The sequence below is a fragment of the Macaca mulatta genome, chromosome 7, assembly GCF_049350105.2.
Source record: "Macaca mulatta isolate MMU2019108-1 chromosome 7, T2T-MMU8v2.0, whole genome shotgun sequence".
Classification (NCBI taxonomy): domain Eukaryota; kingdom Metazoa; phylum Chordata; class Mammalia; order Primates; family Cercopithecidae; genus Macaca; species Macaca mulatta.
In genome coordinates this window covers 4,251,605-4,264,521 of record NC_133412.1, presented here as the reverse complement: position 1 = coordinate 4,264,521, position 12,917 = coordinate 4,251,605, and the positions used below count along the sequence as shown (strand labels likewise).

The following is a 12,917-nucleotide window of genomic DNA, read 5'->3' as shown; positions in this document are numbered from 1 at the left end:
CTCTTCGTGATTTTACCATGTGTTTTAATGTTGCTCCAAGTGATATTTCCATTTCTTCTAAGCTTTACAAGCGATATTTCCCCAACAAGGAGTTATCTGATTAAAATGGTAAACTAAGGTGCAGTCCCTGCTTGTACATGCATGTACTCGTCATAAAAAAAATACGTACTGATTACTGCATGGCAGCAACGTGTGAGGCCCACACTAGGCAGTGGGCTAAGGCCAACTCTCTGTCCTCGCTCTGGGAGATGGCAGAGTGGCTTGAGGTTTACGCCTTAAAGACCACACAAAGTAGCAATGCCACCAAACCACAAGCAAGTGAATCTTAACGGGAAGGAGCCAGAGACTTGGGAAGGTCCCGAGTGGATGCTGGACATCTACGTGACAGAGGGCTCTCAGCTAGGGGCTCGTGTGGGGACTTCCCATGAGAGGTAGGCACTGTGATTTCCTTTGTAGATGGGAAACGGAGGCACAGAAAGAGTGAGTGACTCGTCCAGGGTCATCCCAGCCAGTAAGTGTAGACCTGGGATTTGAACAGAGATCTGTGAGAATGGGTTGCGGTGGAGTCCCTGCTTGTTGCCTGACACCACACCTGCCAGGGCAGGTAAGCCGTGGCCGCGTCCTCCTGATGTAATACAGTCACGCCCACTACCTGCTCAGCCAACTCGGGCTTCTTCTGGTGAAAATGTTTTGAGCCCTCTAAAGAGGGCATCAGATTAAGTCCAGAGTGGGACAGCTCTGTGCCCTCCTCAGTTTGTCACCTACACACAGGTGATAAATTGATCTACGTAGGTGGTAAGTTGACCTGCACAGGCAGAGTGATCGCCAGGCACAGTGAGTCCTCTGTAATGAGTCTGCATCTGTCCACATCCCTCCACCACTCCCCCAGTAAAAGGCAAACGATCTGTGCATAAGGGTGGGTGGTTGCAGGTGGGTAACTTCAAGGGGACTCCAGGGCCATCCTGTAGTCATTCTCTTGGGAAACCGCTGGGATCTCTGAACTTCCTGAACCTTAACCTGCCCAATGTCGACACGTAGATCTTCCTTATCCGAACCTGACTTCGTGCACTGCTTGAAAATTCCCAGAGGAAGGCAGAGATCAACGCAAGCCCTTGATTAATTTTCCCCATCAATGTCATGGTTTTGATAAGGAGAGAGCTGTGACAATGTCATTACCTGGCCTTTCCATGATGCCATGGATTTCAGGTCCTTTTTCTTATCTGCGGTTACCTGGTTATGGGAAGCTCCCTTCCTGAGAGCCACAGCAAAGCCACACTGACGATGCCGGGCCTGAGAGGCTCCCCGGCCTGGGTAGGGGCTCCCCGACCCCGACTGTGAGGTCGATTCTGAGTCAGAGGAGAGCAGTGTGGATGGTCTTGTAACCGGCATCAAGGGCCTTCCCAACTTGCAGACGAACGAGGAAATCCCTGGCTCACTCAGGGGCCCGTGGAGGCCAGGCCGCCACTGCTCCTTCTGCCATGGCCTCGGTGCCTGCCAGTGAACAGGGAGGGGAGCCCTGCCTCCTGATAAGCTCTATCCACCCTGGTAAGGTACCAAGAAGCAGGGGTAGAAGAGTGAGCAGGTCATGATGCTAAATTTATTCAATCGAAAGGCATCCAGTTTTCTGGGATATCCTTGGTGATTTTTTGGGGGGGACAGGGTGGATGTGAAATCTCGTCCTTCTATTATGGAATGATGGCTGATGGTATTAGCGACACGTCATGACAGCTGTTCTTTTTGTCTGTGTTCTGCTTTTGAGGTTTTCTACTCATGTAAAAAAACACGTTGCCAGCAAAGTACAAGCCTGGCAACTGCTGCAGCCTTCCTCGCACAGCTTACAGGGCTCCCTGCTCTACAGGCTGGGACAGGCCTCACCTGCCAGCGCCAGGCAGCCCCCACATGCCAGGGCCACTCCATGCCTTCCCCTTAGACATCACCCGTCATGCTGTGAAGTCTGAAGCCCAGGACCCCTTCAGTTGTCTTGAACCCAAGGTTGTGGAGTAAGACAGAGAGAGTTTTTTGCTATAGAATGAAATCACTCAGATAACTGCTCTGTTTATGTTTTTCTCTTGTGTGGATGTAAACAGGAATCCATTTTCCGAAGAAGCAGCTTCCTAGAACTCAAAATCTGTCCATGAATTGGATTCTTCGCCGACTCCAGGGCAGAGGCCCTGCAGCAGGAGAAAGGCGAAATCTCGCCCCGCAATGGCTGTCATCGCGGAAGGTCATCCAAACTCCTCTCAGAGACACATCTGCAGATTCAGCTCAGCTGCCTTTTGGAGGTCACAGCTCTGTGATGGGGACATGGATTTCCTGTATGAAGCTCTTCCTCCCATCCAATTCTCCATCATGAACGGTCCTGGGCTTCTGTGCCAGGGGTCCTGTCCTGGGGCACTGAGATGCTGGCAAGAAAGGCCAGTGGGAGGTGAAGTGCTCCCTAGCTCCAACTCGGAGCTCCAGAAGGGAGCATCTGGCTGATAGCGTTTCCCAGCAGCTGCTGCCCAGAGCTGCTTCCAGGGTGCAGAAAACAGGAAGCCTGTGGCAGGCAGTAGAGCCTCAGTGGGGCCCCTAGGCTGCTGCAGCATCCTCACCTCCACCCAGCTCAGTTCCCCGGAGCTGAGGCTGCACTTCTCCATCCCCTGAGCACAGAGGGAGAGGTGGGTGGCCAGGTTCGCTTCATGAGAGGCGCTTGACCCTTCCCCTCCCAAGTGCCAGAACAGAGGGCAGTGGGTGAGGCCGGCATCCCTCACTTCCTGGACCCCCACCGTGGCTCCAGGCAGCCCACAAACCGTGGCCTGGATCTCTGAGCTGCACCAGGTCCACAGGGCAGGAAGAACTTTCCAGAGCTACTATCTAGATTCTCACCCTTCATCGTTCAAATTTAAAACCTGACACTCTCCAAGTATCCTCTGTCCCCCTAGTTCTTGGAGGTGGGGGTGTCCAGGCACGGAAGCCCCCTGAATACTTTCTAGTCCAAACCCTTCAAACAGGCAAACAGTGATCTGAAGAAACCGTGCAATTCTTTGATGGGCACTGCTTTTGGAAAAGGATTAATGAAAATCACTTTACTCAAGAGAAGGAATTGGGTGGGGATATTTATCAGGACTTCCTCCCCGGAGCCAGGGTGCAGCTGGGCAGGGGTGGGGGTACCTGAAGAGCAGGGCTGCAGGAGATCCATGACCACTGAGTCGGCCCCCTTGGTGTAGACGTTGATCTCATTGGTAAGCGGGTGCCGGATCACCACTGACATCCTCTTGCGGATGGAGTCGAAACCCAGTGTGTGCAGGAGGTCGAAGGTGAGCCTGCCCAGGTGGGGCAGCTCCACAGACACTTGGTCGTGCAGACGCTCCACGAGCACGCAGTTGTAGGCTCTGGCCGCATACACTAGTGCCGCCTCATCTGGGCTCTCGGCCTCGTACCGCAGCTCACGCTCTGGCTCCTGCTCCTGGGCAAGCTCCGAGGCCCAGTCATCCGCCTGGCTGCTGTAGCCGTTGCTGGTGATGGCCGAAGTGGGCTGGCCCAGGCTCTCCAGCCTGAGAAACATGCCGTCGCTGGACGGGGTGGACAGGAAGCTGGAGCCCGACTTGTGGTTGGACTTGTTGGCGGCCAGGCTCCCGATGCTGCTGCAGCCCGAGGTCAGGCAGCTGGGTGTGAACCTCCGCAGGAAGTCCTCTATCGTCTTCACGGGGGACTTCAGCTCAAACCTCACCCTCACCTGCAAGACAAATGGTCAGAAGGCAGGTGAGGGAACTGCTATGTCCCCCAGAGGCCCCACCCTGATTCCCACAGGATGCTCCAGGCACTTGGAGGAACAATGGTGTTGACTTCCCCACGGGGTCTCAGAACACACATTTCCTATTTCCCAGATTTCAGGCATGCATTGAAATTGCAGGCAGAGACAGTATTCCTGCCTTGACATCCTCCGTTGGCCTCTTCTACTTCTCTTAAGCAAAGGTTATGCAACATTCTTTCAGAACGTGATTGCTGAGGGCCCATCAGGGAGGCCCTGATGTATGCAGGGGAGTTGCAGCTGGTGGCATCTGCTGGCTTCGTTTGGGGCTGTCCCTGTACTACAGTGTCCCCTTGCTTTGCAAAAAACAGCTCAGAGGAGCAGGCTCACCACTGCCTGGCACAAAACTGGGCATTTTTTTCCAATTAAAAAGCCATTTAACAAACCATCAGCTTATACTTCCTTTGAATTATGTCTATAAGAATTTAATATACAAATCACATTTCCAGTCCCCAAATAATCTTTCTAAGCACATTAAATACACTGACAAATTGAGGATCCCAAACATGGAAACAATATTTTAACCACCACAGTAAGAAACAAAATGAGTTACACACACACACACACACACACACAAACTGTTAAAGTTTCAAAAAGCTCAATGACAGAGCAACAGAGCCATGTTTTTTTCTTGCTCTTTATTGAAAGAGCAAATGTCAAAACAACCAAAATATTGAATTAGCAATTCTTAAAACCGCAATTTTACCATTGCATCCTAAGTTCTGAATTACAGTAACAGCCTCCAGAAAAGTCAGGTGTTTGGTAAAGCAAGGCGCACAGAGCCAGATTTTGATGCAGGTGCTTTTCCTTTGGTCTTGCCATGACTGTAAATACGCTACATAGCCAGCTGGGAGACACAGGCGTCCACATGGCAATCCCTGCTAGCTCCAAATGTCCTCGAAGCTGGCGCTCACCAACCAATACATGGGAACAGAAATGCACCGAGACATGTTTACCTGCAGCCCGAGTGTGGGTGACTGATAGGCTGTTCCCTAGGTGGAACTCAAGTCGTGTAACCTTCAGCATAAGCCTCAATGATGCTGTGATTTAACATCTGTCAGGCAGGGTCTGACCCGAAAAGGGGCACTTCTGCAGGGATACACACCAGAAGGGTTTTTAATGCTGAGGGCAGAGCCCAGAGGCCAGATGGGAGATGCTGAGGCAGCCAGGAGATGAAATGTGGCTTCGGGAAGGAGCTCCAGCCCAGGGCTGCCAGCATAAGCCTCAAGCCTGCTGGTCTCTGAGTGGCAGGCCTGTCCATTGGTGTCACCGGGTCCAGGTACTGCCAGACACGCTGCCGCAGCAGAGAAAATACAGGCCACCTTGTTCACCCCACATCACCTGCTGAGGAACCTGCTCCAAGGGCTGACCCAGGAGTCTGGGAAGGGATCCTGGGAGAGTCGGGAGCTGGGAGGTCTATGACACACACCCACTCCATTCAAACATTCAAAGCTGCCTGGTTCCATATGCATATCGCTTCCGTGCCCCCCACACTGCCTAGCCCACCGCAGGGCTTTCTGGGGTGCACTGGGTGATAGAAGAGCCTTCACATATACAACCTTTCCTCTCTCGGGAGAAAACCTTAATGTCAGACTGAACCAAAACCAATTTGAGCATTGCTATATTTCTAGTATCCTAAGTAGCCTCTGATCGATTCTCGACTGCTTCTCGTTGAAGAACAATCTTCGATGCCCCCATAAATCCTCCCCATGGCCCCACGGCCCAGGCAGGCACCCCGGGCACAGGGAGGAGGCCGATGCGTCTCCGCCTGCATGGCTGGTAGAGTCAGGGTCCACGTGCAAGTTCCTCATCCCAGAAGCTGGGCCCCGGCCTGTCTTGTCCTCTCTCCTGTGTGGATCTGGGACCCTGAGGCTCAGAGAGGTTGTCCGGGGCAGCCTCCCTCCGGCCCTGCCCCAGGCCAGGCAGCGAAGGAAGGACCCAGGCAGGCAGGGCCTCCACATACCCACCTGCCTACCTGAGGCTGGCCTAGCTGGCTGCCCTGTGTCCCTCCCCTCCCAGGCTCAGAAGGCATCTCAGGTGGGCTGTCCCCTCCCACTTGGCCCCAACCAGCCCCTGCCCACCGCAGCCCGGGACCGACGCTGCAGAACCACAGCGCTGTGTTGCTCAGTATGAAGTGTCCGCTGCATCCGCCCTAGGTCAGGATGTGCTAAGAGCACTTGCTGCAGGAAAGGGCCGGGCGCTTGCCCTCAGGAGGACTGATAACCATGGCCCGCAGTGCAGAAGGTCAAGGTCAAGGTGAAGCTCAGGGACCCTCCAGAACTTGCCTTTGTTCGTGGCTGATCGGGGCACGTGACGACGACTGTGTTGCAGATGGTGAGTGCAATGAAGAAATCAAAGACGTCAGACAGCTCGGGCGAGAGGTGGGCCAGCGGATGCTCCTGGTGCCTCGCCACGGCGAGGCTCTTGTCACACTCGCTCACCTTCTCCAGCAGCTTCGGGTCAGGCGTGATGTCCTTCTCCTGGGGAGAAAGGGAGGCTGGCAGTGAGTCCCACCCAGTAGTCTGCCGAGGGTCTTGGGGCGTGACTATTTAAGGTGCTTTGATTTTATCATAAGCTGTAAACAGAACTTCATCTCTAATATACATATATGTCGTTTTATAATTGTAAATTACTTATGATTTTAATTGCACAAATATACATAACTTCTATCTACTTTGTGAAAAACATGCTTCAGCATTGCCCTCTAGTCTTTTCACTCTACATTTAAATTTTTCATAATCAAAATATTTTATGTACATATTGGTGGTTTCCATTATCTCCAAAGCATTATTAATTGTCTGAAGTTTTCCAGGCTTTTAAAAATCATTTAAAAACACAATTAAATGGACATGTCATCATTTATTTGACCATCTCTTTATCACTGGATACTTAAATTTCTTTCAGTTTTGCTGATGTAAATTACACATTGATAAACTTCCACATGTAGCAATCCTTGGCTGAATCGCGAAATTGCTAGACGAGAAAGTTTGAATACTTTAAATACTCTTGACTCATATTGAAAAATGCCGTCAGGAAACCTCGTTCCAATGCAGCCTCCCTCCTGCCAAGCGTGAGAGCCCCCATCCGAGGGGACAGCGTCCAAAACTCTAGATCACCCCTATTTAGATGGCAGCTTCTCCGTGGGTTTAGGAGCACATGAGAGAATGAGGCCACCACGGAGCGAGCAAGGGGGACTCTTCCCCTCTGCTGTGCTGGTGAAACATGTCAGAAGTGAACGCCTCTTTCAGAGGTCATTGCTCACTTCTGCGCCGCTCCCTGCTGGATGAGGGTGGTCCATTCATGTCTGGGCGGCTGACAAGGCCAGGCAGAAAGTATTTTATGGATTTGGGCTCATCTAATTAAAACTCCCTCGGGAGGGGTTGGCTTTGCTTTTTAGCGGTTGTCATCTTGTCCTGAGGTTTTTATTTGCTTCATTTGGCAGCACCGGCTTCCTCTTTGTCACCCTTTCTGGGTGAGTCGCCAGCAATCAACCAGCCTTAGAAGCCGTGGCAAAGGGGCCCCGTCAGTGTCTTGGAAAAGACAACGGTGGAGAGAAAGTGTTGGCCAGAAAAGCTTCTGCTGAGTAGAGCCAAGCCGCCCAGCGACAGTGTATTTGTAGGATTAAATACGGACACCTTCCACGAGCGGAGGGGATGGTGAAAATGGGGAAGGGACGTGGCAGCACCCTAGCAGGAGGCCCCGTACACTCACCATGGGGCTGCTGAAGGCCGTGTGCTTGGACAGCATGCTGGCCCTCTTGGCCTCGGCCCGGCTGCCCGTGCGCCGGTGGGACTTGGTACTCTGGGTTCGGTGCACCACCCGGACACTCTGGTGGCTCCCGATGCTGCCGCGCTGGGACACCGAGCCCCCTCTGGGCACCACCTCCTCCTCCTCCGAGTCAGCCTCCTGGTACCTGGCTAGACGCTGCGCTGTGGGGAGAGGGCACAGGGTGAGGCATCGTGGGGAAAGGCTGGGAGGACAGAACCCATTCAGGGTGTTTTAGGTTCCACGAGGCTTCCGGCAGGGCAGCCCCAGAGGATTCACCACCCTTGATCTCTAATAGCAAGGGACAGAGAACATCTTCAGTTAGCTGCAACCTGGGGAGGTTGATATTCTCAACTGTTTCACAAATGAGAAGACTGACTTTCATCTCAGAGAACGTAAGGAGCTTTCTAAGGTCGCATGACTTAGGGGAAGGGGAACGGGTGACGTCCAGCTGGTTTGTTCAGGTAGAGCCCAGGTGTACATGGGGTAGGGTGGCAGGTGGCTGGAGGAGGGAGGCAGGACAGAGGGTGGCAGGCCTTCCAGTCATGCTGGAATGACCGTGCTCGCTTGGTGCTGAGCTCCTTGCCCATATGGACGGTGGGCACCATCTGCCCCTGTCTGGATGAAATGCTGTGGCACGGGGGGTTCACTCTCCTAGACTGCACAGCTTGGACCCCTACAGCCAGCCAGCGTTTGGACTCAGCTTTGAAATTCCATCCAAGGGGATCTTGACTGTGATGTCGCTCAAAAGCCTGTAGAGGCCCCTGCTGAGCAAATTCCCCATGACCCCGTGAACGCAGGGCGAATCCCCTGCAGAGGTGGCTGCACCGCGGCTTCTTGCTAACCCATGGCTCTGAACCAGTCTTCTGGGTTTTGCCCAGTGAGGACAGCTTGTTTCACCGTGGATGAGCAAAAAGAGGACCATTCATGAGCTTTACTCATCAGAACAAGCGTTTCATCAGAACATCAAGCACAGGCACGGTGCTGAGTTAAAGCTGCAGGGGCCTGTCAAGAGGCCGGAGAAGGAGATGCCTGTGGAGTTGGCCAGCCGCGTGGACCAGGCCCCGTACCGCACATCTCTTAACAGGCCCTCTGTGAGAGCTGAGGAAAACGGGGGATAAAAAAGGGGAAGTCACCTGCCCACCGTCACGAGGCCGAGTACTTGCCAATGCCAGGATTCCAACTCAGGGAGATCCTCATTCCAGGAGCAGACGTCCTGCAGACATCTCACCAGCTCTTGGGTGGTATCAGCCCAGTGCACCGTAAGCAAGGACACACAAAACCTGGACACATGACTCTGTCCAGCATGAAGTGAGGGGCTGGGCTTCAGCCTCCAGGAAAACGGACTGGCCCGTCCCACCCTCCCGGAGCAGCGGTCCCGAACATCCGGAGCTCCATGGAGCCATCCTTCAGGGGCCCCTCCTTCCCTCGGAGACTGTGGGGGCCATGGCTGGTGTGTTGGTGTTCTGATTGGCAGTGGCCCCAGGGATGCCTTCCATGCCCTCAGGGAAGATGAGGCCCAGGAGCAGGTAATGTTCCCTCCTAGGCATGCACAGCCGGTCAGCTCCAGGTCATCAGGCCAAGCTGTCAGAGGGGGTACACCCAGGACTTCCACAGCTGGTTCTGGTCCGTGAGCAGAGCTTGGGGTTCAGAGTCCATCTGAACTCCTTTATGAGGAAGATTCGGAAAGGTCAGATCGTAAGATAACTGGCTGATGACGCTCCTTGCCTGGGTGCCCGTCAGCAGCTGATCCAGGCACTTCTCTAAAACACGCTGCTGAGACCCATGTGGTTTCATTCATCACCAGGAAGCCCCCCGTGTCTTGAGGCAAGGAAACCCTCTGGTTTTCTGGTAGCATTTGGCAATTGTCAGAATCTTTCTGTAATCTTAGTTGGGATCCTACCCCCGGAGCCTGAGCTTCCAACTTTATTATTATCTTTTAAATTTATTATTATTATTACTAACGGATAAATCAGCATTGTATACATTTACGGGCTGCAATGTGACGTTCTGATATATGCGTACAATGCGGCATGATTAAATCATGCGAATTAACAAATCTGTCACTTTACTCACCTATCATGTTTTTATGGTGAGACAGTTAAAATTTACCCTCTCAGTCATTTTGAAATGTGTAATACATTCTTATTGCCTCGGGTCACCCGGCTGTGCAACAGATCTCAAAACCTATTCCTCGTGTCTGTCTGAAACTGGGTCTCGGCTTTAAGGACTGCTGCAGAACCCACTGCCCGGATCTCTGATCCCCTCAGGACTCTGCTGAGTTCCGTTTTTGAGAAGAGCACACAATGCACTGTGCTGCACCAGGTTTAGCAACTACGGGAGGGGAAGGGGAGGAAGGAGGGAGAGGAGAGGAGGGTAGAAGAAGGGTAAAAAGGAGGGGGAGGCCAAAGGAGGCTGGTGGGAGGGAGGATGGGCGAGTGGATGGAGTACTGTCACCGATCATCTATTCTGGGTGGCAAATAAAACTTTAAACAAAGTGGGTAATTTCCTCTGCCTTCTGTTTACTATGACTGCTTCACTTCATGTTGAGGAAGATGGTGGCTATCATGATAATCCTTGGTTTTATAAAACTCACAAAAGTGTCAAGTATTCGACAGAGGCCTCCCACTAAATCCTTCTAAAGAGCAGCTTCCTAGTCACGCCCGCTTGCATTCCCTCTGCCCGGTTTTAATTTGCTGTTTCTGTAGCATGCACTCGGCTTCTGTCACAGGCAGGAAATGGACCCCAGGCTGCAGTGCAGGGTGCGCACTCCCAAGGCGCTGCAGCCCCAGGCACAGCCGTGGCGGGGACCCTGGTCCGCACCCTCTCCTGCCTGGGGCAGGGGTGTGCTGGCTGCAGTCACACCCTGGGTTTCGGAGGCTGGTGTCTCCCCAGAGGCACCAGGTTGGAAGGAGGCAGCCACAGATACGGAAGGGAGAGGTGGGAGTGGGGACCGCTTCAATAATTGGGAGTGAGGTGATTCATCTTTCCAGTTCCCAGGAACACTGTTCCAGGGGAGAGAATGAAGCATGAATTAGCCGGTGCCCTTCTGAGGATTTTATGACCAATGGATGGGTGACAACAGAGATATCTCTTGGTCCCTTGGTGTGGCAGAGCAAGGGGGCCGGATGCCCTGGAAGGTGGCAGAGCAAGGGGGCCGGATGCCCTGGAAGGTGGCAGAGCAAGGGGGCCGGATGCCCTGGAAGGTGGCAGAGCAAGGGGGCCGGATGCCCTGGAAGGTGGCAGAGCAAGGGGGCCGGATGCCCTGGAAGGTGGCAGAGCAAGGGGGCCGGATGCCCTGGAAGGTGGCAGAGCAAGGGGGCCGGATGCCCTGGAAGGTGGCAGAGCAAGGGGGCCGGATGCCCTGGAAGGTGGCAGAGCAAGGGGGCCGGATGCCCTGGAAGGTGGCAGAGCAAGGGGGCCGGATGCCCTGGAAGGTGGCAGAGCAAGGGGGCCGGATGCCCTGGAAGGTGGCAGAGCAAGGGGGCCGGATGCCCTGGAAGGTGGCAGAGCAAGGGGGCCGGATGCCCTGGAAGGTGGCAGAGCAAGGGGGCCGGATGCCTTGGAAGTGAGCTCCTCGCGGGTGGTTTGCCTGGTTGCTTGGCGGATGCCTGGCACCCCAGACACTGCAGGAACAGGGCGGGCGGCCGTGCCAGTGCCTGCTCTATAAATAGCACCGGGCTTCAGGCACCTGAGCTGCTCTGACAGCCACGTCTTTATACTCCCTTGAAAATCAGTAATCCCTGAAGCCTGTGGGGTGTGTGTGAGAGTGTGTGTGTGTGTGTGTGTGTGTGTGTGTGTGTGTGTGTCTCCAAGCAGCTCTGGATAGAGCAGCTTTCTGGTTCAGCCCGGGTTGAGAGCCCCACACCTCCATACTCACCATTTGCATCATGAGAATATTCTACACCAGACACGGTGCATCTTCGGAAAACCATCTTATTCTCTGTCAGAGTGCCAGTTTTATCTGAGAAAATGTACTGTATCTGCCCTAAGTCTTCCGTGATGTTCAAAGCTCGGCACTGCAGCTGCGAGTCTGTTTCTTCGTCATACAACTGTACGTCCTGGTTAATGAAGTACACTTGGCATGCTTTAACAATCTCAATGGAAACGTATAAGGAAATTGGAATCAAAACCTGGAAGAGACAAGGCACACAGGACGAATGACCGTGAGGACCGGGGAGCCGGGAAATCAATCTATTTAAATAACAAATGTCTACAACTGCAAGGAAGGAGCGACTATACTGTACCTTGAAGAGCTTAAATAGCCTGGTTTAGAGCCAGTATTGGAAAAGCATTAGAGTATTGGCAAAGAGAATAAACTAGGACAGCTTATGGAGCAGCTGCAGAGCAGGGATCCACTATCGTGTCTGGAAGTATGGTGCCCATGGCTTGGATAGAAGCAAGCAAGTTGTGCTTGAGAGAGGCTAGGACAGGAAAGAGAGAAAAGAGAAAAAAAGTCATGGCACAGTCAGTCCTCATAAGCAAGGTCACCTCACACCACACTCCACGGCGGCATTCGACCCCCGGGCTTTCCCTGAGCTCCCATCTCCCAGGAGTACAACCCCAAGTTCCGGGGACAGTGCAAACAGCACAGTCGTCCTTCAGATGCCGGTTCTGTGCTCTTCTTGTACAATGCAGAGGGAAGGGAACGAGGCTTTGAGAAAAATATTCAGTGATGCCTTCATAATTTAAGAACAATTCTCCTCAAAAATAATGTTTACTTACTCATTTATTTTGGTAGAGTAACAGTATTGAACTAATGTTTACAGACTCAGAATATCATCCACAGACTAACTGGGTTCTCCTGGGAACTGAAGTACGTTAATGAAACACCAACTGCAGTCCTAACTCAAGGCTAGAACAAAATTTGCATTTTTTAAAAAACTAATTTAGACAGTTAAATAAGACTGTTTCCTGTTGTATGAAGCACATATAAGCGACAGCACAGGTTCCCTCCTAGGCAAAGCCTGAGCCAATGTCCTCTGGTCACTCAGTTCCCAGGAAGGTTGGTGGTGAACTCACTGCCCCCTCGTCCTCTGGACTCTGGGACCCTCCCCACTCTTTCACAGACCTTTCTGGGCATAGATAGCCAGTCATTGACTGGGAGGCGTCAGGGAGGTGTGCAAATTAATAATAATAGTAAGAATAACAAGTGCAGACAAATGCAGTGTGGATAACCTCAACTAAATCCCGGAGCAGAAAAAGCACATTTATGGAAGGACTAGTGGGATCTGAAAGAAGTCTGGAGTTTTGTTCAAAGCAAAGGACTAGGCCAGGTGCAGTGGCTCACGCCTGTCATCCCAGCACTTTGGGAGACCGAGGTGGGTGGATCACTTGAGGTCAGGAGTTTGAGACCAGCATG

General features: G+C 52.8%; 1 protein-coding gene across 3 annotated transcripts in view; it reads right to left on the bottom strand.

Annotated features, from left to right (window-relative positions):
- ATP10A (ATPase phospholipid transporting 10A (putative)) overlaps positions 1-12,917 on the bottom strand; it is a 182,943-nt gene that overhangs the window by 29,609 nt on the left and 140,417 nt on the right. For all 3 annotated transcript variants that reach the window (XM_077938947.1, XM_077938948.1, XM_028850630.2), the window contains 4 exons: positions 11,436-11,688; positions 7,502-7,719; positions 6,076-6,270; positions 3,151-3,715 (listed from right to left, as the gene is read on the bottom strand). In XM_077938947.1, coding sequence (XP_077795073.1) covers positions 3,151-3,715; positions 6,076-6,270; positions 7,502-7,719; positions 11,436-11,688 — 1,231 coding nt within the window. The remainder of the gene's footprint in view (positions 1-3,150; positions 3,716-6,075; positions 6,271-7,501; positions 7,720-11,435; positions 11,689-12,917) is intronic.